At 47.3% G+C, this 26,693-nt stretch overlaps 1 protein-coding gene across 2 annotated transcripts in view; it reads right to left on the bottom strand.

Moving 5' to 3' along the window:
• Nucleotides 1–26,693, bottom strand: part of TPP2 (tripeptidyl peptidase 2) — a 635,278-nt gene that overhangs the window by 379,433 nt on the left and 229,152 nt on the right. For both annotated transcript variants that reach the window (XM_069204557.1, XM_069204556.1), the window contains exons 12-14: nucleotides 16,810–16,925; nucleotides 16,308–16,476; nucleotides 2,570–2,727 (exon numbers count right to left, since the gene is read on the bottom strand). In XM_069204557.1, the coding sequence (XP_069060658.1) occupies nucleotides 2,570–2,727; nucleotides 16,308–16,476; nucleotides 16,810–16,925 (443 nt within the window). The remainder of the gene's footprint in view (nucleotides 1–2,569; nucleotides 2,728–16,307; nucleotides 16,477–16,809; nucleotides 16,926–26,693) is intronic.

Below are 26,693 nucleotides of genomic sequence, written 5' to 3'. Positions count from 1 at the left end.
CCAATTGTCTGTTGTAATCTGCTGCCAAGATTGGTAGAATTGGCTTAGTCTTCCCCCCACTGGTGTTGAGTGAAGGGGTTGTGTGACTTGAAAGTCACTGTTTAGGTGGAGGTGTTTTTGGAGTCTGGAATCTTCCCCTACTCCTTGGGAATTGACCCCCTCTATATCCCCTGAAACCTCCTCTTTGGAATGAACCCTGATATGGTGTGGTTCTTGTTTGTTGGCTGGTGGTGTCTGTGGGTTGGCCACGAAACCCCCCTCTAAATGGAGTTTTTCTAAAAGAGCCTCTGCTCTGCGGGGAGTAGAGTGCGCCCATGGCTTTGGCCGTGTCTGTGTCCTTTTTATGTTTTTCAATGGCTGTGTCCACTTCAGGGCCAAAAAGTTGTTTCTCGTTGAAGGGCATATTAAGGACAGCCTGCTGGATTTCCGGTTTGAAGCCTGAAGTGCGGAGCCAAGCGTGTCTCCTTATGGTGACAGCAGTGTTGACTGTTCTCGCTGCAGTATCGGCTGCGTCCATTGAAGAGCGGATTTGATTGTTTGAGATCGTTTGTCCCTCTTCAACTATTTGCTGCGCCCTTTTTTGGTATTCCTGTGGAAGATGGTCTATGAGAAGTTGCATCTCATCCCAGTGTGCGCGGTCATATCGGGCCAGCAGCGCTTGAGAATTTGCGATGCGCCACTGGTTGGCTGCCTGTGATGCTACTCTTTTTCCTGCCGCATCAAATTTTCGGCTTTCTTTGTCCGGAGGTGGGGCGTCGCCAGATGTATGGGAATTTGCTCTTTTGCGAGCTGCCCCTACTACTACGGAGTCAGGTGGTAACTGCGAAGTAATAAACACTGGGTCTGTGGGTGGTGGTTTGTATTTCTTATCCACCCTTGGGGTGATGGCTCTTGATTTTACGGGCTCTTCAAAAATTTGTTTTGCGTGCCGTAACATCCCTGGTAGCATTGGGAGACATGGATATTGGCTATGTGTAGCCGAGAGGGTGTTAAATAAAAAATCATCCTCTATAGGATCGGAATGCAGTTGGACATTGTGGAATTCTGCTGCCCTAGCCACCAGTTGCGAGTATGAGGTACTGTCCTCTGGCGGTGACGGCTTTGTGGGGTATGAATCGGGATCATTGTCCGGCACTGGGGTGTCATATAGGTCCCAAGCGTGTTGATCCTGATTATCTTGACTTATGGTAGTTTGCGCTGGTGAGTGCATTTGTGGCGGTGTTTGTGCCGGCGATGCCTGTTGTGGTGGAGAGGGCGGAGGCGTGACTTTTTTAACCACTTTGGCTTGTGGTTGTGCATCATCCTTGAGAAGTCCGATCCTTCTTTTTCTCATTATTGGGGGAAGGGTTGATATCTTCCCTGTGTCTTGCTGGATGTACAGTCTCTTTTGTGTGTAGTCTGATTCTACACTTTGGAGCTCTTGTCCAAATCTGTGCATCTGGCCACTTATTCCTTGTTCCTCTGTGTAGGATGGAGGTGTGGAACTTTTCGGCGCCGAGAGAGAATCTTTTTTCGGCTTCGGCACCGACAGAGTTTTTGTGGCTTTCGGCAGGGTGTCTCGGTGCCGATGTTTTTCGGTGCCGGCATCTTGTTTTTGCCTCTCGGAGCCGCTATCTCGGCTCCGAGGTTGCTCCATGGCGGTCCCTCGACCGGAGTCGGGTGTCTTCGCTATGGGCGTGCCCTTTTTCGGCGCCTTCGACGGCTCGCCGGTTTTATGGGTCGAGCCATGGCCTGTTGGCAGTGGCGTCCCCTGGGCTTTTGTCTTCTCGATGGTTTTAATTTTCAACGTCTTACTCACTGTTTGTTGCTGTTGTTCGACGTCGGAGTCTCCGGATTCTGATTCCGGAACCGAGAATGTTTCCTCTTCGTCGTCGAAACGTTGTTTTGTCGGCATGGACGCCATTTGTAGACGCCTGGCTCTTCGGTCCCGGAGTGTTTTTCTGGACCGGAAGGCTCAACAGGCCTCACAGGTATCCTCCTTGTGCTCGGGGGACAAGCACAAGTTACAGACCAAGTGCTGATCTGTATAAGGATACTTACTGTGACATTTTGGGCAGAAACGAAACGGGGTCCGTTCCATCGGCTTCGATGTCGCACGCGGTCGGGCCGACTAGGCCCCGACGTGGGATCGAAGCTACCCCAAAGTCTTCCGATGATCGGTGTCGATGTACCTAACTATCCCGATACCGAACGGAACAATACCGACGCTTTCTTCCGAGATTCTGACTAACTTTCCGAACCGAAACACGGAGCGAAAAGGAATACGTCCGAACCCGACAGCGGAAAAAAAACAATCTAAGATGGAGTCGACGCCCATGCGCAATGGAGCCGAAGAGGGAGGAGTCCTTCGGTCCCGTGACCAAAAAAGACTTCTTCGAAGAAAAACAACTTGTAATACTCCGAGCCCAACACCAGGCAGCGGACTGTGCGAAACATGTGTATCTGCAGCAACATATGCCATCGATCATATTATTTTGCAAAACAAAGACAAAACAATTCATATAATCAATAGGCAGTTAAAAGAGTTCTCAAAAGACCACTAGCATTTTTTTTTTACTACAATCAGTACCTCTGCATAATGTACTCCTTCTCTTAGTCCCCTCGGATCTACTCGGACGTTTATGTGTCGACACTGGTTCATGAGCTCCAAGTGGCTGGGACACTGAACCCAAGATGCGCTAGACGTTAAAGCAAGATGGAGCTGAAGAGATATTCTCTCTGTGTTATCTGCGAAGGTTAAGAGAATATTTGGTGTCAAGCATAACATCCATGAAATGTTAAAACATGTAAGGATGGAAGGCCTTAAATTGCTTACATGCAGCTATGGCTCTCCAAGTCACAGCTATGTTATTACAAAGAATACCTTTACAAAGAAACAACTACAGAGAACCAATAACAATATGTTCATTTTAACAAACAATAAATGTCTACTTCCCATCGCTTACTCTCATCCTAAACCTATTCCCAATATGACCTCTAAAACCTACCAATTACACTTCTCCTGACCTTAAACGAGCCCTCACTCTAAACCGAACTAAAACAGTAATCATGATCTTGCTGTAATAAAAGGATATCACATTGTTCAGTTATGCTGTGCCAACCTACCCTTTTAAGTTCCTAGAGTGTTCAATCACGAAAGCCCCTGGGAGGTTCTTGCTGCTTCTTACATTTTTGGTTTAGATCAGACCTATGCTCAATCATCTGAGGTACAACCAGAGTCTTGCTCATGTTGCGAGTGAGAGTGCTCACTGCCATTTCTACCCAGGCTATGGGGTAATGATATGTGATGGTAGCATGACTGTAGTTATATCCATTGGTTTCTTTTTTTCCGCACCTGTAACCTTGAAGAGAGACTGCCTAACAGCTCTCCAATGTAAAAGGTCAGTGCAATCTCAATAGGTGTGGCCCTTTGCCTTTATCATATCTGGGGCATGTATGAAGGATGCATGTCGTATGTTTCCGAATGGGTAAGTTAAGAATGGAATAGAGAGTTCTATGGTTAACTGAATCCCACATGAGGGCGGTACAAAATGGCCTTATCCTTTACAGGACATAGGGATGGACATCAGCAGCACAACACTAACACACCCCCTGCCCCACTTCTCAAAACCTGTTCAACTGGTTCCCTCACCTTTACCCTTAGTGAAGGTTTTCTTTGTGTAGGATATCGGGTTGTAAGTTGAGACAGATGCATGTACTTCACAAGTAACCAATCCGCAAATGTCTTTTTACTGGGAACAAACCACCTTGCAGTATTTGACTCTCTCAGGGTTGTGAAGCAGAGCAGTTCAAGCAAGGCCTACTCAAGGGAGGTGGCGTGGGGGTAGTAACCCCAATAAGCTGGTACTCAACAACAACACTCAATAAATGTCAAGTCAGAGCTTTTTCTTTTAAATAAGGAAAAGTACTTTATTACTACACACACATCTAAATATTATGCATGAACGTATAAATATTTATCAGGTAGATGGAAAAATCTTTGGTGACATCTTCAAATCACATTAGACCACCTAATTGGTCCTGTACCCTATAATCCAAATCCCTACCCCTATGTATACAAGTCACAACATAAGCGTCTGTCACTTTAAATAAGGCAGGCCAAGGGGCGTGTGGCCAACAAGATGGCCGACCGGTTGCTCTGAGCAAGGATTCCCAGGGCTGGTCACAGAATCCTGCGGTCCTGAAGCCTCACTGACCCCGCTTTCCCCTTTTGTGAGGGGAAGAATTGAAGAGAGGCTGAATGAGGGCTGATCGGGCCGGGATGGTTGTCTAAGTCGCATTGCAGGCCCAATTGAGTGCTGCTAGTTCTGGCCCGCTGCCTTCCTGATGCTGGATGCACTTGGCCCACGGAGGTGGAGGGGATAGGTGGCACAGCCTTGGCCCCAACAGTATCTAGCTGCTTGGAGGGATGTGACTGAGGGGCCTACTGAGTGCTGGCGAGTGGCCCTGTGGGTTGGAAATGGCATCTCCCACCCCCCACCTATGGGAGACGAGGAGGCAACAGTATGTGGCAGACCTGTCCCACTACTGTTGGTGGGACAAGGACCTGGAGGTCACCGGACACAGCGGTGAGGCTAGGCCTACATTGCAGCATGGTGAGACAGTGAGCTGCCTGGGCCTGGATTCACATGGAGGGCCATGTGTGCCTGGCTGCTGCCTGGTCTCCCTAGTAGATGTGGCGCTGAGGGTGGTCTGCAGGCGCGATGCTGCAGTGGGTGCCCTTCCACACAGTTTGCAGATCTGAGAGACTTACTCCGGTCAAGGGGACTGGCGGTAAGGGGCAATACCCACTGAACATAGAGGAATACCCAAGGATTACGGATTACCCTTGCAGACTGGGTTTTTGCTCTCCCCTCTGCGCTTTAGGTGGGCACTGTCGAGAGGTAGGGTGGCAGAGACCTGCCTCCATATGGTTATGGGCTGGGTGCCTTGCTGTGCTGAGAGGGTCCCCTTGGCACTGTGCTGAGATGTGTTAGTGAACTGCGACACTACAAGTCTACACCTGCTGGGCTAAAAAGGTCCCAGTGCATGTGGCATGGCTGGGTTCACGGTGAGGGGAGCTCCCTTCCATCTGCCTAATCCATGCTCTCACGGGGTGCTGGGAGAGCCCATCTGTCATCGATTTACTGCACTTCTGGGCGGCAAGGACAGGACGACTAAGAGCATTCAGCAGACTAGAATGGACCAGTTCACTACTCCGACCACGTTGGGGGCTGGCAGCCTGGCAGGGCATCAGGAGATGCTCGCAAACCCTCCAGGGCCCAGATCCTGGAGGTCACCGAGGCCTCTGGACAGGCGGTACAGGAGAAGATCGCAGCCATGGCTGTGGGTGTAAATCTATTGAGGACGGATCGGAGTGCAGTGGCGAAAAGATCCATAGCCACTGAACAACAGATGATTACAATGCAGACAGACCTTGAGGCCCTGAAAGCAACTGTGGCCACCCTGGAGGTTTGGCTGTGCAGGCTGGAGGTGAGGGTGGAAGATGCGGAGAGGAGGTCTTATAGGTGCAAATTGAGATTTGTGGGGATCCCAGAGGGAGTAGAGGGAATCACCCCAGAAACATTCCTGGAAGACTGGATTAAGAGGTCATTCCCTATGGCACAACTGTCGCCTGTGTTTGTGGTGGAGAGGGTGCACAGGGCACTGGGCCCTCCGCTGGCACCCCCCCTCCAGGATGATCATTGCTAAAATTCTCAATTACAGAGATCGATATACTATACTGCAGGAAAGATGTAGGCATGAGACCTGACCTACAAGAACTACACCATACGCGTTTTTCCAAACTACACTAGGTCTGTTCAACTCCAAAGACAATCCTCTAGTGGTGTTAAACAGAAGCTGAAAGTGCTGGAACTCACGTATAAGCTGCTGTACCCTGCTATACTGAAAGTGCTCCATGCTGGCCGCTTTCAATTTTTACTTACGTCAGAAGCTGCATGGGACTGGCTGGAGATCAGAGGTGAGCGTGTTGCGGCGACTCGCTCCGGGAGGGTAAGCAGAGAGGCCTAGAAGGCTGGAGGTGAGCAGGCTACAATACATCAGTTCTGATGCCAAAGTGATAGTCCGCCCTGATGGCACCCTGAGTTTGGAAAAGTTGCAGCAGGAGTGAGAGGAGGGCAGGCTGCTGGTGGAGACTGCAACCTCTGCAGCACCCTCGTGCTCTGGGTCGCTTCGGGGAGAAGATGGCCCAGCATCAGAGCAGGAAGATGTCTGGACGTGATGTGTGAAGTCCTTATTGCACCCTGCCATAGTGGTGGGGGCTGGCCACTGGTGCGCCTGGGTGACTCCTTAAGACAAATGAGTAAAATTTTAAATGATGGACTGTAATGTGCAGTTTATTGGGCTTAGCCCTCCCCCTCTCAGGGAGAGTTCTTTGAGTCTGATCCTTTGCAGGGGCCGGGGATAATTTTTGCCTTCCTCTCCCCCTTCTTCCATCTGGCCTTTTTTTGATCCATTTTGTAAAACGTGGAGCTCCGGACTGCTCCACAGTTGGGCCATTGCTGCATGAGGTGGCTGCGCCACTTCTCTCCTTTTATACTGTTCCCTTTTTCTCTCTTGCTTACTCCATTTCTCTCTCTTTATTTTTCTCTTTTCTTAACTACGGTTATTGTTGTGATAGCTGTGGGAGGGCATGAGTGTGAAGTAGGTGCTCATGGGGGTGTTCTAGAGCGATCGGCCCGTACACGACCCTGAAACACCTCAATTCTGATAGAAGGCGAGGGACAATCTGTTTGCTGCCTCTCCTTTAGGCTAGTGAACGGATGGGTCACATGGTCCCATACACAAATTGGGGAGACACAAGTTGGTTCAGTGGTGTAAGGAAATGCCTCCTTGGCATGGTTGCCCCCTGACTTTTTGCCTTTGCTGATGCTATGTTTACAATTGAAAGTGTGCTGAGGCCTGCTAACCAGGCCCCAGCACCAGTGTTCTTTCCCTAACCTGTACTTTTGTATCCACAATTGGCAGACCCTGGCATCCAGATAAGTCCCTTGTAACTGGTACTTCTAGTACCAAGGGCCCTGATGCCAAGGAAGGTCTCTAAGGGCTGCAGCATGTCTTATGCCACCCTGGAGACCTCTCACTCAGCACAGACACACTGCTTGCCAGCTTGTGTGTGCTAGTGAGGACAAAACAAGTAAGTCGACATGGCACTCCCCTCAGGGTACCATGCCAGCCTCTCACTGCCTATGCAGTATAGGTAAGACACCCCTCTAGCAGGCCTTACAGCCCTAAGGCAGGGTGCACTATACCATAGGTGAGGGTACCAGTGCATGAGCATGGTACCCCTACAGTGTCTAAACAAAACCTTAGACATTGTAAGTGCAGGGTAGCCATAAGAGTATATGGTCTGGGAGTTTGTCAAACACGAACTCCACAGCACCATAATGGCTACACTGAAAACTGGGAAGTTTGGTATCAAACTTCTCAGCTAAATAAATGCACACTGATGCCAGTGTACATTTTATTGAAAAATACACCACAGAGGGCACCTTAGAGGTGCCCCCTGAAACTTAACCGACTATCTGTGTAGGCTGACTAGTTTTAGCAGCCTGCCACAAACCGAGACATGTTGCTGGCCCCATGGGGAGAGTGCCTTTGTCACTCTGAGGCCAGTAACAAAGCCTGCACTGGGTGGAGATGCTAACACCTCTCCCAGGCAGGAATTGTCACACCTGGCGGTGAGCCTCAAAGGCTCACCTCCTTTGTGCCAACCCAGCAGGACACTCCAGCTAGTGGAGTTGCCCGCCCCCTCCGGCCAGGCCCCACTTTTGGCGGCAAGGCCGGAGAAAATAATGAGAAAAACAAGGAGGAGTCACTGGCCAGTCAGGACAGCCCCTAAGGTGTCCCGAGCTGAAGTGACTCTAACTTTTAGAAATCCTCCATCTTGCAGATGGAGGATTCCCCCAATAGGGTTAGGATTGTGACCCCCTCCCCTTGGGAGGAGGCACAAAGAGGGTGTACCCACCCTCAGGGCTAGTAGCCATTGGCTACTAACCCCCCAGACCTAAACACGCCCTTAAATTTAGTATTTAAGGGCTACCCTGAACCCTAGAAAATTAGATTCCTGCAACTACAAGAAGAAGGACTGCCTAGCTGAAAACCCCTGCAGAGGAAGACCAGAAGACGACAACTGCCTTGGCTCCAGAAACTCACCGGCCTGTCTCCTGCCTTCCAAAGATCCTGCTCCAGCGACGCCTTCCAAAGGGACCAGCGACCTCGACATCCTCTGAGGACTGCCCCTGCTTCGAAAAGACAAGAAACTCCCGAGGACAGCGGACCTGCTCCAAGAAAAGCTGCAACTTTGTTTCCAGCAGCTTTAAAGAACCCTGCAAGCTCTCCGCAAGAAGCGTGAGACTTGCAACACTGCACCCGGCGACCCCGACTCGGCTGGTGGCGATCCAACACCTCAGGAGGGACCCCAGGACTACTCGGATACTGTGAGTACCAAAACCTGTCCCCCCTGAGCCCCCACAGCGCCGCCTGCAGAGGGAATCCCGAGGCTTCCCCTGACCGCGACTCTTTGAACCTAAAGTCCCGACGCCTGGGAGAGACCCTGCACCCGCAGCCCCCAGGACCTGAAGGACCGGACGTTCACTGGAGAAGTGACCCCCAGGAGTCCCTCTCCCTTGCCCAAGTGGAGGTTTCCCCGAGGAACCCCCCCCTTGCCTGCCTGCAGCGCTGAAGAGATCCCGAGATCTCTCATAGACTAACATTGCAAACCCGACGCTTGTTTCTACACTGCACCCGGCCGCCCCCGCGCTGCTGAGGGTGAAATTTCTGTGTGGACTTGTGTCCCCCCCGGTGCCCTACAAAACCCCCCTGGTCTGCCCTCCGAAGACGCGGGTACTTACCTGCAAGCAGACCGGAACCGGGGCACCCCCTTCTCTCCATTCTAGCCTATGAGTTTTGGGCACCACTTTGAACTCTGCACCTGACCGGCCCTGAGCTGCTGGTGTGGTGACTTTGGGGTTGCTCTGAACCCCCAACGGTGGGCTACCTTGGACCAAGAACTAAGCCCTGTAAGTGTCTTACTTACCTGGTTAACCTAACAAATACTTACCTCCCCTAGGAACTGTGAAAATTGCACTAAGTGTCCACTTTTAAAACAGCTATTTGTGAATAACTTGAAAAGTATACATGCAATTTTGATGATTTGAAGTTCCTAAAGTACTTACCTGCAATACCTTTCGAATGAGATATTACATGTAGAATTTGAACCTGTGGTTCTTAAAATAAACTAAGAAAAGATATTTTTCTATATAAAAACCTATTGGCTGGATTTGTCTCTGAGTGTGTGTACCTCATTTATTGTCTATGTGTATGTACAACAAATGCTTAACACTACTCCTTGGATAAGCCTACTGCTCGACCACACTACCACAAAATAGAGCATTAGTATTATCTATTTTTACCACTATTTTACCTCTAAGGGGAACCCTTGGACTCTGTGCATGCTATTCCTTACTTTGAAATAGCACATACAGAGCCAACTTCCTACAAGTGGTATTTACCTGGGGTGGGATGTGGGAGGTTGGGCATTGCTTGTTTGTTTTACAAAACAGCTGGTTCTATGCTTTGGTTCTATGCTTTGTGCTTAAGGATGTTGCAGCAGGATTGCGGGGGGCAGTGTCCTTTATTGCTTATTCAGGCGGCAAGTGCTGTGCAGGGGGCGGCAGTGGAGGGGGAGTTTGCAGCCGCGGATCACAACATACAGAGATTTGTGATTTCATACATTTTCTCATTTGGAATGTGAGAGGACTGGACTCTTGTCCACACATCTCAGGCGAGTCGGAGCGCACATTGCCTTTCTACAGGAGACGCACCTCCAGGGGTTCCCCAGAGGGCTAACAGAGGCTTAAGTAGATAATACAAATGTTCACTTTTGTGGTAGTGTGGTCGAACAGTTATGCTTATCAGAGAGTAGTACAAAGCATTTGCTGTATATACACACACAGAAAAGAAGAAGCATACACTCAATGACTTAACTCCAGACCAGATATTTTGAAATAGAAAAAAAATATTTTGTTAATTTATTTCTAAACTGTCAACAACAGTTTAGAAGTCTTCGTCAAAGATGCCTTTGAAGTTAAGTCATTTGAAGATTTCTTCTTCACTACAGGTTGATCACCTCTATAGTGTCAAGAGGTATGCTTATCTTGCGAATTAACAGAAGAGGTGGCTGCAAGCAGTGAACCAAATAAGCCATGCTCAGGAAACTGAGCAAGTCTCCTCGTGTGCGCTGCATTGGTTGAAGTGTTTGGAGGGACACTGTAGGAAGTTGGCTCTGTATGTGCTATTTCAAAGTAAGGAATAGCATGCACGGAGTCCAAGGGTTCCCCTTAGAGGTAAAATAGTGGTAAAAAGAGATAATACTAATGCTCTATTTTGTGGTAGTGTGGTCGAGCAGTAGGCTTATCCAAGGAGTAGTGTTAAGCATTTGTTGTACATACACATAGACAATAAATGAGGTACACACACTCAGAGACAAATCCAGCCAATAGGTTTTGTTATAGAAAAATATCTTTTCTTAGTTTATTTTAAGAACCACAGGTTCAAATTTAACATGTAATATCTTGTTTGAAAGGTATTGCAGGTAAGTACATTAGGAACTTTGAATCATTTCAATTGCATGTATACTTTTCAAGTTATTCACAAATAGCTATTTCAAAAGTGGACACTTAGTGCAATTTTCACAGTTCCTGGGGGAGGTAAGTTTTTGTTAGTTTTTACCAGGTAAGTAAGACACTTACAGGGTTCAGTTCTTGGTCCAAGGTAGCCCACCGTTGGGGGTTCAGAGCAACCCCAAAGTTACCACACCAGCAGCTCAGGGCCGGTCAGGTGCAGAGTTCAAAGTGGTGCCCAAAACGCATAGGCTAGAATGGAGAGAAGGGGGTGCCCCGGTTCCGGTCTGCTTGCAGGTAAGTACCCGCGTCTTCGGAGGGCAGACCAGGGGGGTTTTGTAGGGCACCGAGGGGGACACAAGCCCACACAGAAATTTCACCCTCAGCAGCGCGGGGGCGGCCGGGTGCAGTGTAGAAACAAGCGTCGGGTTTTCAATGTTAGTCTATGAGAGATCAAGGGATCTTTTCAGCGCTGCAGGCAGGCAAGGGGGGGCTTCCTCGGGGAAACCTCCACTTGGGCAAGGGAGAGGGACTCCTGGGGGTCACTTCTGCAGTGAAAGTCCGGTCCTTCAGGTCCTGGGGGCTGCGGGTGCAGGGTCCTTTCCAGGCGTCGGGACTTAGGTTTCAGAGAGTCGCGGTCAGGGGAAGCCTCGGGATTCCCTCTGCAGGCGGCGCTGTGGGGGCTCAGGGGGGACAGGTTTTGGTACTCACAGTCGTAGAGTAGTCCGGGGGTCCTCCCTGAGGTGTTGGTTCTCCACCAGCCGAGTCGGGGTCGCCGGGTGCAGTGTTGCAAGTCTCACGCTTCTTGCGGGGAGTTGCAGGGTTCTTTAAAGCTGCTCCTTGAAACAAAGTTGCAGTCTTTTTGGAGCAGGTCCGCTGTCCTCTGGAGTTTCTTGTCTTTTTCGAAGCAGGGCAGTCCTCAGAGGATTCAGAGGTCGCTGGTCCCTTGGAAGGCGTCGCTGGAGCAGAGTTCTTTGGAAGGCAGGAGACAGGCCGGTGAGTTTCTGGAGCCAAGGCAGTTGTTGTCTTCTGGTCTTCCTCTGCAGGGGTTTTCAGCTAGGCAGTCCTTCTTCTTGTAGTTGCAGGAATCTAATTTTCTAGGGTTCAGGGTAGCCCTTAAATACTAAATTTAAGGGCGTGTTTAGGTCTGGGGGGTTAGTAGCCAATGGCTACTAGCCCTGAGGGTGGGTACACCCTCTTTGTGCCTCCTCCCAAGGGGAGGGGGTCACAATCCTAACCCTATTGGGGGAATCCTCCATCTGCAAGATGGAGGATTTCTAAAAGTTAGAGTCACCTCAGCTCAGGACACCTTAGGGGCTGTCCTGACTGGCCAGTGACTCCTCCTTGTTGTTTTCTTTGTTTCCTCCAGCCTTGCCGCCAAAAGTGGGGGCCGTGGCCGGAGGGGGCGGGCAACTCCACTAAGCTGGAGTGCCCTGCTGGGCTGTGACAAAGGGGTGAGCCTTTGAGGCTCACCGCCAGGTGTTACAGCTCCTGCCTGGGGGAGGTGTTAGCATCTCCACCCAGTGCAGGCTTTGTTACTGGCCTCAGAGTGACAAAGGCACTCTCCCCTTGGGGCCAGCAACATGTCTCTAGTGTGGCAGGCTGCTGGAACCAGTCAGCCTACACAGATAGTTGGTTAAGTTTCAGGGGGCACCTCTAAGGTGCCCTCTGTGGTGTATTTTACAATAAAATGTACACTGGCATCAGTGTGCATTTATTGTGCTGAGAAGTTTGATACCAAACTTCCCAGTTTTCAGTGTAGCCATTATGGTGCTGTGGAGTTCGTGTAAAACAGACTCCCAGACCATATACTCTTATGGCTACCCTGCACTTACAATGTCTAAGGTTTTGCTTAGACACTGTAGGGGTACAGTGCTCATGCACTGGTACCCTCACCTATGGTATAGTGCACCCTGCCTTAGGGCTGTAAGGCCTGCTAGAGGGGTGACTGACCTATACTTGCATAGGCAGTGAGAGGCTGGCATGGCACCCTGAGGGGAGTGCCATGTCGACTTACTCGTTTTGTTCTCACTAGCACACACAAGCTGGCAAGCAGTGTGTCTGTGCTGAGTGAGAGGTCTCCAGGGTGGCATAAGACATGCTGCAGCCCTTAGAGACCTTCCTTGGCATCAGGGCCCTTGGTACTAGAAGTACCAGTTACAAGGGACTTATCTGGATGCCAGGGTCTGCCAATTGTGGATACAAAAGTACATTTTAGGTGAAAGAACACTGGTGCTGGGGCCTGGTTAGCAGGGTCCCAGCACACTTCTCAGTCAAGTCAGCATCAGTATCAGGCAAAAAGTGGGGGGTAACTGCAACAGGGAGCCATTTCTTTACAGACACTTTTTCACAGAATCCACCGCTTAAGACAAGGCATCTCCTTTAGAAGGAGGAACATTCTCTTTGTCCATAAGAAATAAATGCAACCTCCTTTCTCTGTCCTTAAGAGTTTCAGTTGAAAAAGTCTTACACATATCACACGCTGATGCCTTCTGAAGTGGATAAAGACAATAAATACACTGAGAATGTGGTTTATGTGTAAATCCTCTTATTACCACAAAATGAACAAGGTTTAAAAAAAAACATATTTTCTTGGTCAGTCATGCTGACAGTTGGTTGTCAGGACAAAAGATCTTGTTGGTCCAGAAAATAATAATCTTTCCTAAAAACAACACACAGTACCTCAGTGCTCAAGATAGGGCTGGTTCAAACCCAGGGCATAGTAAAATAGGAACAATTTCAGGCTCACTGAAGGGTCAGAGCAGAGCTCAGCCAGAGGGCTCCCTCACACACAACATGCAGTAGAAATGTGAGCTATGTTGGCCTCTGGGGAAGTAGAAGAGCTTGGGCTTCCACCTCATAGGGTGAAGTATGGGATCCTTTGAAAATGAGGTGAATGTGCTGCTAAAGATACTATGCTGCTCCAGCCCTATGGCCCCTTTTGCATTGTATAGTGGATGCTGTACATTTTTACACTGGTTACTGCTATATTGAGATATCAGGAATTCCCAGCCTGGCGGGGAATGATTCAAGCTAGTAAATATATAACAGATCCAATGTTTGAGAATTCCTGTTAACAAAATTATGTGGATCATCAAAAAATTAACCTTGTCATCATGGTTAGGAGCATCGACATTTAGCAGGCACACTTCAATGCCATCCTGGAGCCCATAAAGCAGAACATACTACCCCCTCAGCCTCGGCCTGGGCCTCCCCTGTTTGCCTCAGCAGTGGAATCCCTGGCGATCTGCTTGCAGGCTAAGCTGAGGAGATTGGCTATATGGGTGGGAACGACAAATCATTTGGTTTCTTTCTATATCAATGACACCCTCATCTACCTACAGTAGCTGGAGCTTTCAGTGCCCGTCCTTCTGCAGGGAGCTGAGGGGATATGGTAGAGCATTTGGGTCTTTGGGTGAATCCGGATAAATCACTAATCTTCCCCCTGGGGAGCCTGGAGAGTCGACCTCTGGAGGCCTTACTGCAGGTTGGCCTGTGATGGAACTAGAGGCGTTTAGATATTTGGGGATCCAGTGGAACATGCTGCGGAGAAAAAAATCCCTCAACATGGGCTGTGCTGCGAGCCTTAGTTGGTATTTTGGCCAACTCTCCATTGTCGATAGTTGGTAGAATCTCCCTGTCAAAAATGGAGTTTCTCCCGAGATTCCTGTATGTATTACAGAACTCACAGTGTTTGATCCCCCAGAGCACATTAAAGGAACTTGATAGTCTCCTGGTGGCACTGATCTGGCTGGGTCGGTGGACAAGTGCAGCAGGGTAGGCCTGCAGGTTTTTTTAACCAGACTCTTGGGGGAGGGAGGGGGATGCCGGATCTCAAGCTGTATTATCTGGCATCACACTTGCCACATGGGAGTCAGATGGTGCGGTGCGCAGAGGGAGATAACTGGGGGAAGTGTCTCAGTGGTGGGCCCCGGGAGTGCCACATCTGCCATCCATGTTGATGGTGGGATCATAGTACAAAAAAATATTGCCAATTTGCAGTCCAACAAGTTACTCTAGTGTGGAATAGTGGAGGGGGGTACACGTTTTTCGAGAAAGCTCCTGATAATGTTACATGGAGAGAAAGGGGATATGAGCTCCTCGGTGACTTATACCTGGCGTAATAATTGTCTACCTTTCGAGAAGAGTAGGAGCTGTTTGGGGTGGGCCAAGGACAGTTCTGGCACTCTGTCGCTCTGACTAAGGTGGTGATGGGGCTGTGGCCCGGATTTCCGGCTATGCAATGAGAGGCCTGCACACTGGGTGTGATGGTGGAACTTGGATCTTCCAGGAGACTGGTGTCTCATATCTACCAGGCCCTAAAGGAGGACCGCCCACAGGTTAATTACCATGCATGGGATGGGAGGGAGGCAGATATACCAGAGCCCATCAGAGATGCCGAATAGAATAAGACTTGCGCCCTGGTGAAGGAAGTGTTCAGTAATGCGTCATTCAAATCCGCTCATTTTTTTGTCCTGCATCACACGTTCCTGGCCCCCTACAAGACTCAGAAAAATATACCCCATCCGTACGGATGAGTGCCCGAGATGCGGTGGGAGGAGCAGGGTTTACCCACATGATATTGAGTTGTGGGGACCAACCCAGTGTTGGCAAGAGGTAATAAGCCACTTAAAATGTGCTATTAATATTCGCACTGAAATTACGGCCAAGCACTGTTGCTAGGCCTTTTTCTGTGCCCCAGGGAAGGTAGAGCATGCTAAAGGTTTGCTCAGCTAGAGCTATTGCTGACTAAGTGCAGGGTGGCCTTCAGATGGCGGTCTAATAATGGGCCAATGATACAGGTGTGGCCCAGGGACCTAGAGTATTGGGTTTGGGTGGAATTGAGGCATATGAAAGAAGTTTATATGGATAAGCAACTGGAGGATGGTTGTCATGAGTTACAGAGTATGTTATAAAGAGTGAATGATGAGGGGGTGCCAGCTGCTGCGGCACTGGATGGAGAGGCTCAGCCCCTTTGATGGGGCAGGACATCTACTGCAAGGAGGCTGGGCTTGGGTCACAGTGTATTACTGCCACTGACATGCGAAAAACACACATGGATGGCAACAGCAAGGCATTGGGTCCTGTCCACAGGGCCGTGCGGGAGGGCGTGAAATTAAGCAGTGCCACTAGAGATGCAACCGCTGAGAGAGCAGCTCTGACCAACAAGGCCCCTTTGTGCGGAGCTATTAAAACCCGGCCCCCTCCCAACGAGATAGCAGAGCAACTCAATGGAAATAAGGGCATCACAAACTGTACTCTCTGTCATCGCTGCACATTACATGTTATTCTGTTATTCTGTTATTGACAGTGGCTGTGTCATTTTTCTTATTTATATGTGTAACGTAACAATATTTTAAAATAAAGAACTTCGGGGGAAAATGTGGATTTGTTGCTTTACACAGCTGCATTTACAATACTGCAAAATGCATGTTAACACTTCTATTGTATAAAATTTACAAGGGATTCCCAGTCAGGCGACTGGCGAGTCAAGCATGTAAATCTATTAAAAATGCAATGCTGCGGAAGAGAGGAGCACCTGAAACAATGGAGTGGCACAATGAATGAACCAAAAGCATGACAACATTTGAAACTTAAAATATGATAAATGCGCGCACCATAAAAGCATGCCAGAGAAATAGTATATTTAGGAATCTCAAACAATAATTTTCTTTCCTTTACCTGTATTTTCAGGAAATACAGGTTCTATGCCAACACCATGGTCTGAAGGGGCAACAATCTGGACCGGATCTCTCAGGTATACTCCCCGACTGCTTCCAACAGTAACAGTGAATCCTACATTACTAGTGGCCAATGAGTTCTGAATGAGGTAGTCATACGCTTTATCAACCTATGAAGAGAAAATGCACAAGTTGGAAACAAAATGAAAGAGTGACTGCAAACGGATCATATCAGCTAACTCTTTATTCAGTAAAACAAGTTCTTACCTTCTAACATTATTGGATGTTCAATTACATTTACAAGAATGCTAAGGGAGCTTCAATAACCCACAAGTACCAGGAGAATGTAGAAGAAATCTATAGTCATGCAAACTATGAGATTGGGTACCGTGAAAAGGGCCAACATGAGAACTGACAGGGTTTTAATTAAATATGATATTTTCCACTGGTAAGCACAAAATATTTTGAACATATTCATCTTGAAACGTGTTGTGAACAAGTACCTGAATAATACCATGCCCTTGGGCAAACACTTCAATACTTTCGGTCTTCACTGCAGTATTTTCTAAAGCTCTTCTCACTGAATGGACAGTATAAGGCACGCCATTAGCTTTGAGACCTGAAAAAAAACCACAAAAGTTGGTGTAATACTTGGAGCACAAAGCAAACACTGTCAGATGAAGTCTTTAGAATTCATAGGTTAGAAATATAAATTGTAGAGACTTATGTCAATATTTACTGACCTACGGTGTTCCATGTGAAGATATGTTTTCTCGGTTGGGTCCATAATACAAAAGTAACATTTGTAGGATGGGGAGTGTATCATTATGTGACTTGCCAAAGAACAATAATTGCTTTATTTCAGTTGAACGGATGTTGGCAAAATAATATTTAAAGTTGGACAACAGGAGCTCATTTCTAATTAATAATTGGTAAAACCCTAGGCACTCACACTTACAACTGTGCAAGACCAACAACACAAAATCTTCTACCAGTAATTATAGGTTAGCACTATTTTAGCATTCAGTCAGTGGATTTCACTGGCTTTTATTTATATACATTGAACTACGTGATTCAGGATCACTTGCAAAGAACAACCTTTGGTAACACCCATTCTGGTGAACAATCCAACTGCAGATTCCACACCTTTTAAATCCTGCCAGGCTCCATATTCTATTGAGAAGCTTCTGCAATGGCTACTGCATGCTTTCAGGTGGCGCTGCCAACCTCTGTATCAACTCTGCACCGTTGCCAAGTATGATGGCAAGGACCTGCATACAGGCACCAAATCTCCACTCTGTTATTTTTCTCTTTCACACATTCTGCACCATCAGATGTGGGTAACTGACAACTGAGGAAATAAACAGTGTGCAACACCTAACTTGGGACCTTATTGGTCACAGAAAGATCATTCCACAGACTGAGGATGCAGGCAGGCAGTGAAGAATCTCGGAGTGTTGGTGGAGGAGGAGATGGAGGTGGAACCTGGGGGTGTGGGGCCTGTGTACCTGGCTCAATGCTTTTTTGCCATTCTCTTCATGGTTACCTTCAGGTTTTTGCTGTTTTTAAGTGCTGTTTTTCTAGCCTCTGCACACTGAGGCACTGACGTTAAGTGCCTATTGCTTGTGTTCGAACCACTTAAACATGTAAAAATTGTCTAATTCCTTATTGGCATATTTAACTGTCCTATAAGGCCATAGCATATCATGCAGACACTATACTCGTGGCATAGAAGGTTAAATATCACCTGTGGACTGCAGCACGTATCATGCCACCCAGTAGTGTGACAAGGAAAACATGGCTTCAGGTCTACCAACAGTGTGGCTGATGTTAGGCAAACCTGACCTGTCAAAATAGGCCTTCAGATAAGGGAAAAACTTCCCTTTAAAATTCTAATAGATCACCCATATTTAGTCCTGCAACCCACAAGATTGGGTGCATGGAATTTAAAAGTGGGGAACGTAGAAATGTAATGTTATCATGACCCTGTAATAATAAGCCCACAAAATATATTTTAACTGAGGAAAACTCTGGCTGCCCCATGAGGAAACTAGAATACAGATTAAAATATTCATTTTCCTATCTCAGGTTTGGAACTAGCTACACAAATAATTCAACCACTAGTTTTAATTTTAGTCCAAACATATGATACAGTTATTTAATAAATAAATAAAACTTTTAGAAAGTTCTCAAGCCTGGAGCTCCTAGAGACTAATTTCATTAGCCTGACACAAGATACGAGAGAAGAAACAAACAATGCCCTCGGTGTGGAGAGGTATTTTTTTCCCCTGCAAGAAAACTTGTTAGGGTGGACCCAGAAAATTAATTAACTTGTAAACTGCCTCCCTTTTGCAGATTACTACAAGGTAATACCTGGGGAAGACAAACCTTTGTTCTCCAAGCCTAGCTGGCTCCAAACCCAGATGAAGGGAAGCTCCCACGGAACCCATTTGAGTGAGTACAATGGACTGGTGACAACTCATTTTCCTGGGCTCACCTCTGGGAGGGCACATCGGCTCTGCACAAGGGAAAAATGCTGTCCTCAGCTTGGATTTTAGAAGTAAGGAGCACTTTGGGATTGTTTATAGTAGGGCAAACAGGAACTGGTGAAAAAGCGACTAAGGCTGCCCTTGGCAACTTTTACCCCATTGGTTAGGGAGGAGCTAGGAGTCCTCCCACAAAAGACAAAGAAGAGGACACCACGGGTCAGTGGACTCATCTCCTGTGTGGCTAATGGGACACAACATGCTCCAAGATACATTTCCCTGAAGTGCTATCTGACCAGCTGCAAATGGACCTGGATTGGACCCTGCTTGTGGTCTCTGGTGGAGTGACTTTATCTCCAAGTGCTGTCCCTGAGGTCCTGGAACCCTTGGTCATGTCTAACAGGATTTCTTCTGCAACATCTGAAAAGAAGATTTTCTCAGTTATAGCTTGCAACCCTGTCCCGCTGAAGGATTCTGACTTCCATTTCAGAAACTATGCCCTAAGGTAAATTCTTTGATCGAGGTGAACCTGAAACATGTGGAGCATTATGGTTAGTCTGAAATCGCACCTAGGTCTAAGTTACCACAAACAATTATTGACTGACAATTCCTTTTTCTTGGCAATTTCCCTCTTAAATATGTAAAAATTCACATCTCCGGTTACTCTTATTGGATTTTTGTCGTTTTGGTGTCATTTTGTTTACTATATTTTACTCTATTTATCTAGTTTAGAGTGGTATTTGTAACATGTTGTGTTTAAGATTTTTTATGGTTTTGGTATTTCTAAATGCCTTAAACATTTTCTCTCAGTGAAGCTTGTCTGCTCTGCTCCACAATTACCAGGGAATGAGCTTAGGTTTAAATTTCTGAACCCTTTACTTGGGTCTAGTAGATTAGTGACTATTACTTGTGCTGGACTACCATCCACCCCAATTAATAGCTCAATTTCTTACACTTATGCTGTGAGCTGCGACTTGTCTTTCAATCCAGACTTAGACTTAAAAGAATGGGGAATGGGGCCACTCCTGACCCTGGGACCTCAAGCGGGCCTAATCCTTATTCTTCTGCTTGATTAAGAAGACTTTAGTTTGTGCTCCCTAATGGCCTTCAGGTGTACCATGACACATCGTTTGTGGGGCTCTGAGTCATGCTGGCTTCCAAAGCACCAAAGGCAGATATCATGCGGATCTGTGACTGACATTTGCTTCCTGCAGTCATGGCACAGTTAGCAACCTGTAGTCTTCAGGGAAGACATTCCAGGCACATCATTTGAAAGGTTTTACAAGACAAAATTAGGTGTGGTGCTCCAGATTCAAGTCGGAGGGCATGTAAAAAGAAGAATTGAAGGCAGCGCACGAGGATTGTGCCTATAAGCTGCTGTATTTCGTCACATCTAGATGCGGTGTGGAGTCGGTACAGAGACAGTCAGTACGTGTTTGCATACAGAAGCATCTGCAGAAGTTTTCTCATCCAGTCTAGCACCTGGGAGGATTTAAATGGTGAAAAATGTGCAGCTACAAAGTATCTATCTTACTTGGCCAACCACAAATACCACTAGTTAATCAATTGATTTAAAGTGGGGGGGGAGAGGAGAAATATATTCACTGTTGATTCCAAGTTGTTCCTGAGTCCTTGCCCTGGCACAAAGTCCTTTTACCAGACACACCAGCTTCACACATGTGGATCAGCAAAGAAAGTGCTTCCAGTGGACACATAGGGCACACAGCACCTGCCAGATTTTCGCTGTCAGAGAGGAGGTAGGGGTCTTGTGGAGGTGAGGGAGCATTGCTAGGAGAGTAGGCGGGGGTCAGAGTGCATCAGTCTCTGGGGATAGCAGTAGACAAAAGTTGGAGGTAGAGTGGCCAGGGTGGTGGGAGTATGTGCCTGTCACTCAAGACAAACCCGACTCCAGAAATTTATTAGAAACCTACTACATGTAGAGGTTTCTAGCTCACCCTATGATCACTGTGTGATATTGGCAGTTCACTGGGTGTGTTCTTGTGAAAACTACCGCTATCACATGGCGGCACTGTGTGTTGGGAGGCCTGTTACTAAATAGTTTCTGCAGGCACAGGGATAGTGGTTTTATTAAAATGTGAAGTGGACGTAGGAAAGTACCCTCTTTCTAGCATGGTTACCCCACTTTTTGCCTGTTGTCAGTATGTTTTGACTGTTCACTGGAATCCTGCTAACCAGGACCCCAGTGACCATGCTCTCTCCCTTTAAATTTGGTTGCTGGGACCACACACACACACCCCACAGTTGGCATATGGGTGCCCCCTTATAAGTCCCTAGTATATGTTACCCAGGGTATTGTGGCACCAGGGGTTCCCTATGGTCTGCAGCATGTAATATGCCACCCATGGGAGCCCATGCAAAGTGTATATGTAGGCCTGCCATTGCAGCCTGCGTGCAAGGGTGCATGCACCCTTTTCACTATAGAGCACTGCACCAGGTCACTGTAAGTTACCTCTATTGTAGGCCCTCCTAGCCCAGAGGGCAGGGTACAAGTACCTGTGTGTGAGGGCACCCCTGCATGAGCAGAGGCGCCCCCACGAACTCCAGCCCTATTTTCATGGACTTCGTGAGTGCGGTGTTGCCATTTTACAAATGTACTGGACATAGGACACTACGTCCAGCTTCATAATGGTAACTCCGAACCTAGGCATGTTTGGTATCAAACATGTCGGAATCATACTCCAATACTGTTGCCAGTACTAGAAGTATGATTCCATGCACTCTGGGGGCTCCTTAGAGGACACCCAGCATTGTTCTGCCAGCTTTCTGGGGTTTTCCGGGCAACCCAAGCTACTGCCGCCCCTCAGACAGATTTCAGCCCTGCTGCTGCTTGAACAGCTCAAGCCCAGGAAGGCAGAACACAGGATTTCCTTGGGAGAGGGGGGTAACACCCTCTCCCTTTGGAAATAGGTGGTACATGGCAAGGGAGGGGGAGCCTACCCAAGCCTCTGGTACGCTTTGAAGGGTACATTTGGTGCCCTTCTTGCATAAGACCATTCTGCACCGGTTCAGGGACCTCCAGTCCCTGCTCTGGCACGAAACTGGACAAGGGAAAGGGGAGTGACCACTCCCCTGTCCATCACTACCCCAGGGGTGGTACCCAGCGCTCCTCCAGATGGTCTCTTGATTCTGTCATCTTGAATCAAAGGTCGGCAGAGGCCTCTAGGAGCATCTGAGTGGCCAGGTCAGACAGGTGACATCAGCGCCCCCTCCTGATAGGTGGTCACCTGGCTAGGTGACCAATTCCCCCCCTTCCAGGGCTATATAGGGTCTCCCTCTTGGATGGGTCCTCAGATTCGATGAGCAAGACTCCAGCAGGATTCCTCTGCTCCGTCTACTTCAACCTCTGGCCACTGGAACTGCAACTGGGCCCTCCAGGAACTGACAATCTGCATCCACGAGGAAGACTCTGCTTGCAACATTGTTTCCACGGCTCCCCCCTATTTCTGCAACATTTCCCAAGCTGTGCATCCTCTGAGGGCGGCAAGTCTTCAGTCTGCACAAGAAGGAAAAAGGAATCTCCCTTGGAGTGAAGGAGTCACTCCCCTACATCCGCAGGCACCAACTGAAACGACGACTGGCTGCGTAGATCTTGTCTCATCGTGAGCAGCATGGATCCTGCATCACAGGTGGTGGTCTGGAGTGATCCCATTAGTCCTCTCTGCCAGCTGTTCAACTTTGATGAAGGTAAGCCCTTGCCTTTCCATGTAGGACAGTAGCCCCATGCACCACATCTCTTGGAGCTACCAAGGCTTGTTGGCATCTCCTCAAAGGGATCTTCAAGCTCTGTGAATCCCCAGCCCTCAGCACTCTTCCCTGCGACGCACAACCTTCTGCGTGCTTCTCCTGTGACGTGGGACCCTTCTTCAGTTGTGCTGCGTCGGCTCCTCTGCAACTCATGGGTACTCTTCTAGTGGTTCTCCTGTGGGAGCTGCCTTTACTTCTGTGGACTCTCTGCATCGCTGAGGGTCCCCTGGGACGCCACCTCATGGGTTGAGTCCTCCTGGTCCTTGCTGGTCCCGGGCAGCTCCACTTTTCCTCTACCACACCTCTTGCCTTTGCCAAGGCTTGTTAGTGGCTTTTCCACACCACAGACAGACTGCAATCTTCTATCCGGCATGGAATGTCGACTGCAACCTCCAGGAACTCTTCACCTACTCCAGGGCTGCATTGCTAATCGTCTTCGTCCTACCGTCGACTAACTCCTGCAACCACAGACAGGTGGTAGTGGCTCCTGCAACCACTGACACGCCTGCGACTTCTGGACTTGGTCCCCTTCTTTTCCAGGTCTTCCTCTTCAGGAATCCACTGCTGGTTTCTTGCAGTCTTGTCTGGGTGGTGCATTCTTCTTTATAGTCCTTTAGGTGGTTTGGGGAAAAACCAGTTACTTACTCCTTTCTTCCTGGTTGCTGGGGTGGACTGTGGTACTTACCTCCTGGGGTTCCTAGTTCCTCCAGCTCCCCTCTACAGATTCCACTTACCTGGGTGGGGGTCCTGCATTCACATTCCATTTTTGTTTAGTATATGGTTTGGACTCCCCCTAGGGTACAACTGTCAATTGCCACTGCACTGTTTTCTACTGCTATTTATGTCTATTTCTGATTGGTAGTGTACATATTGAACGAGTTACTTACCTTAGGTAACGCCTTTTCTGGTGGATACACTAACTACCTGTGGATTCCTCACTCATTGAATTTTCCCCCCTGCGCCAGCTTCCGACGGAAATTTTCTTCCTAGCTTCTGCACGTCGAAGAGGACGTCACAATTGCCCACGCGACGCCGTCTGACGTCATACAGGCAATAAGAGGTCCTCGCCGACGTGAGTACCAACATTTTTTACGTGTCTCTGAGACGAACAGACAAATACCAGCGAAATATATATATAAAATTGAAACAATTATTTAATTAATTAAATTAAATATATAAAACATCAGCTCAAATATGGAAATACTAAAAAAAATATATATATATATATATATATATATATATATATATATATATATATATATATATATATATATAAGGAAAATGTCACTTACCCAGTGTACATCTGTTCGTGGCATTAGTCGCTGCAGATTCACATGCTGTGCACATCCCGCCATCTGTTGTTGGGCTCGGAGTGTTACAAGTTGTTTTTCTTCGAAGAAGTCTTTTCGAGACAGAGGGACTCCTCCCATTTCGACTCCATTGCGCATGGGCGTCGACTCCATCTTAGATTGTTTTCCCCGCAGAGGGTGAGGTAGGAGTTGTGTATGCTAGTAATAGTGCCCATGCAATGGAGTGAATGCGTATGTACATAATAAAGTTTCAAGTAATCTATTTACAAATGTACAAATGTTTAAGATCTACTTCTAAACGGCTACAGGCTCCCAGGGAGGCGGGTGGGCGCATGTGAATCTGCAGCGACTAATGCCACGAACAGATGTACACTGGGTAAGTGACATTTTCCGTTCGATGACGTGTAGCTGCAGATACACATGCTGTGCATAGACTAGTAAGCAGTTATCTCCCCAAAAGCGGTGGTTCAGCCTGTAGGAGTTGAAGTACTTTGGAATAATGTTCTTAGTACAGCTTGACCTACTGTTGCTTGTTGTGCAGTTAGCACATCTACACAGTAGTGCTTGGTAAATGTATGAGGCGTAGACCATGTGGCTGCCTTACATATTTCGTTCATTGGAATATTACCTAGAAAGGCCATGGTAGCACCTTTCTTTTTGGTTGAGTGTGCCTTTGGTGTAATAGGCAGTTCTCTTTTAGCTTTAAGATAGCAGGTTTGAATGCACTTAACTATCCATCTAGCAATGCCTTGTTTTGAAATTGGATTTCCTGTATGAGGTTTTTGAAAGGCAATAAATAGTTGTTTTGTCTTTCAAATTAGTTTTGTTCTGTCAATGTAGTACATTAGTGCTCTTTTGATGTCTAATGTATGTAGTGCTCTTTCAGCTACAGAATCTGGCTGTGGGAAGAACACTGGTAATTCTACCGTTTGATTCAAGTGGAACGGTGAGATTACTTTTGGTAAAAATTTGGGATTTGTTCGTAGAACAACTTTATTTTTGTGTATTTGAATAAATGGTTCTTGAATGGTAAACGCTTGAATTTCACTCACTCTTCTTAGAGATGTGATGGCAATTAAAAATGCAACTTTCCACGTTAAGTATTGCATTTCACAAGAGTGCATGGGCTCAAAAGGTGGGCCCATGAGTCGTGTTAAGACAATGTTGAGGTTCCATGAAGGAACTGGTGGCGTTCTTGGTGGTATAATTCTCTTTAGGCCTTCCATAAACGCTTTTATGACTGGTATCCTAAATAATGAAGTTGAATTTTATTATTATGGCAGTAATAGACAAATCTTTTCCATTTATTTGCATAGCAGTGTCTAGTGGTAGGCTTTCTATCCTGTTTTAGGACCTCCATACATTCTTGTGTGAGGTGTAAGTGTCCGAATTCTAGGATTTCAGGAGCCAAATTGCTAGATTCAGCGATGCTGGATTTGGATGCCTGATCTGTTGTTTGTGTTGTGTTAACAGATCTGGTCTGTTTGGTAGTTTGACATGAGGTACTACTGACAGGTCTAGTAGTGTGGTGTACCAAGGTTGCCTTGCCCATGTTGGTGCTATTAGTATGCGTTTGAGTTTGTTTTGACTCAACTTGTTTACTAGATATGGAAGGAGTGGGAGAGGGGGAAAAGCGTAAGCAAATATCCCTGACCAGTTCATCCATAGCGCATTGCCCTGAGACTGATGTTGTGGGTACCTGGATGCGAAGTTTTGGCATTTTGTGTTTTCCTTCGTTGCAAATAGATCTATTTGTGGTGTTCCCCAAATTTGGAAGTAAGTGTTCAGTATTTGGGGGTGAATCTCCCATTCGTGGATCTGTTGGTGATCCCGTGAGAGATTGTCTGCTAACCTATTCTGAATTCCTGGAATAAATTGTGCTATTAGGCGAATGTGGTTGTGAATCGCCCAATGCCATATTTTCTGTGTTAGGAGACACAACTGTGTTGAGTGTGTCCCTCCTTGTTTGTTTAGGTAGTACATTGTTGTCATGTTGTCTGTTTTGACAAGAATGTATTTGTGGGTTATAATGGGTTGAAATGCTTTCAGCGCTAGAAATACAGCTAACAGTTCTAGGTGATTTATGTGTAACTGTTTTTGCTGCATGTTCCATTGTCCTTGGATGCTGTGTTGATTGAGGTGTGCTCCCCACCCTGTCATGGAAGCATCTGTTGTTATCACGTATTGTGGCACTGGGTCTTGGAAAGGCCGCCCTTGGTTTAAATTTATACTGTTCCACCATTGAAGCGAGATGTATGTTTGGCGGTCTATCAACACCAGATCTAGAAGTTGACCCTGTGCTTGTGACCATTGTGATGCTAGGCACTGTTGTAAGGGCCGCATGTGTAACCTTGCATTTGGGACAATGGCTATGCAGGAGGACATCATGCCTAGTAGTTTCAGTATTATTTTGACTTGTACTTTCTGTTTTGGATACAAGGTTTGTATTACATTGTGAAATGTTTGTACTCTTTGTGGACTTGGAGTAGCAATCCCTTTTGCTGTGTTGATTGTTGCTCCCAAGTATTGCTGTGTTTGGCACAGCTGCAGGTGTGACTTTGCGTAGTTGATTGAGAAACCTAGTTTGTGGAGGGTTTCTATGACATATTTTGTGTGTTGTGAACACCGTTTTAGCGTATTGGTTTTGATTAACCAATCATCTAGGTATGGGAACACATGTATTTGCTGCCTTCTGATATGTGCAGCTACTACTGCCAGGCATTTTGTAAAAACCCTTGGCGCAGTTGTTATTCCGAATGGCAACACTTTGAATTAGTAATGTATCCCTTGGAATACAAACCTTAGGTACTTTCTGTGTGAAGGATG

Source organism: Pleurodeles waltl, chromosome 8, assembly GCF_031143425.1.
Source record: "Pleurodeles waltl isolate 20211129_DDA chromosome 8, aPleWal1.hap1.20221129, whole genome shotgun sequence".
In the NCBI taxonomy this organism is placed as follows: Eukaryota; Metazoa; Chordata; class Amphibia; order Caudata; family Salamandridae; genus Pleurodeles; species Pleurodeles waltl.
Note: the sequence above shows the minus strand (reverse complement) of the source record. Positions and strands in the feature narration are given on the sequence as shown.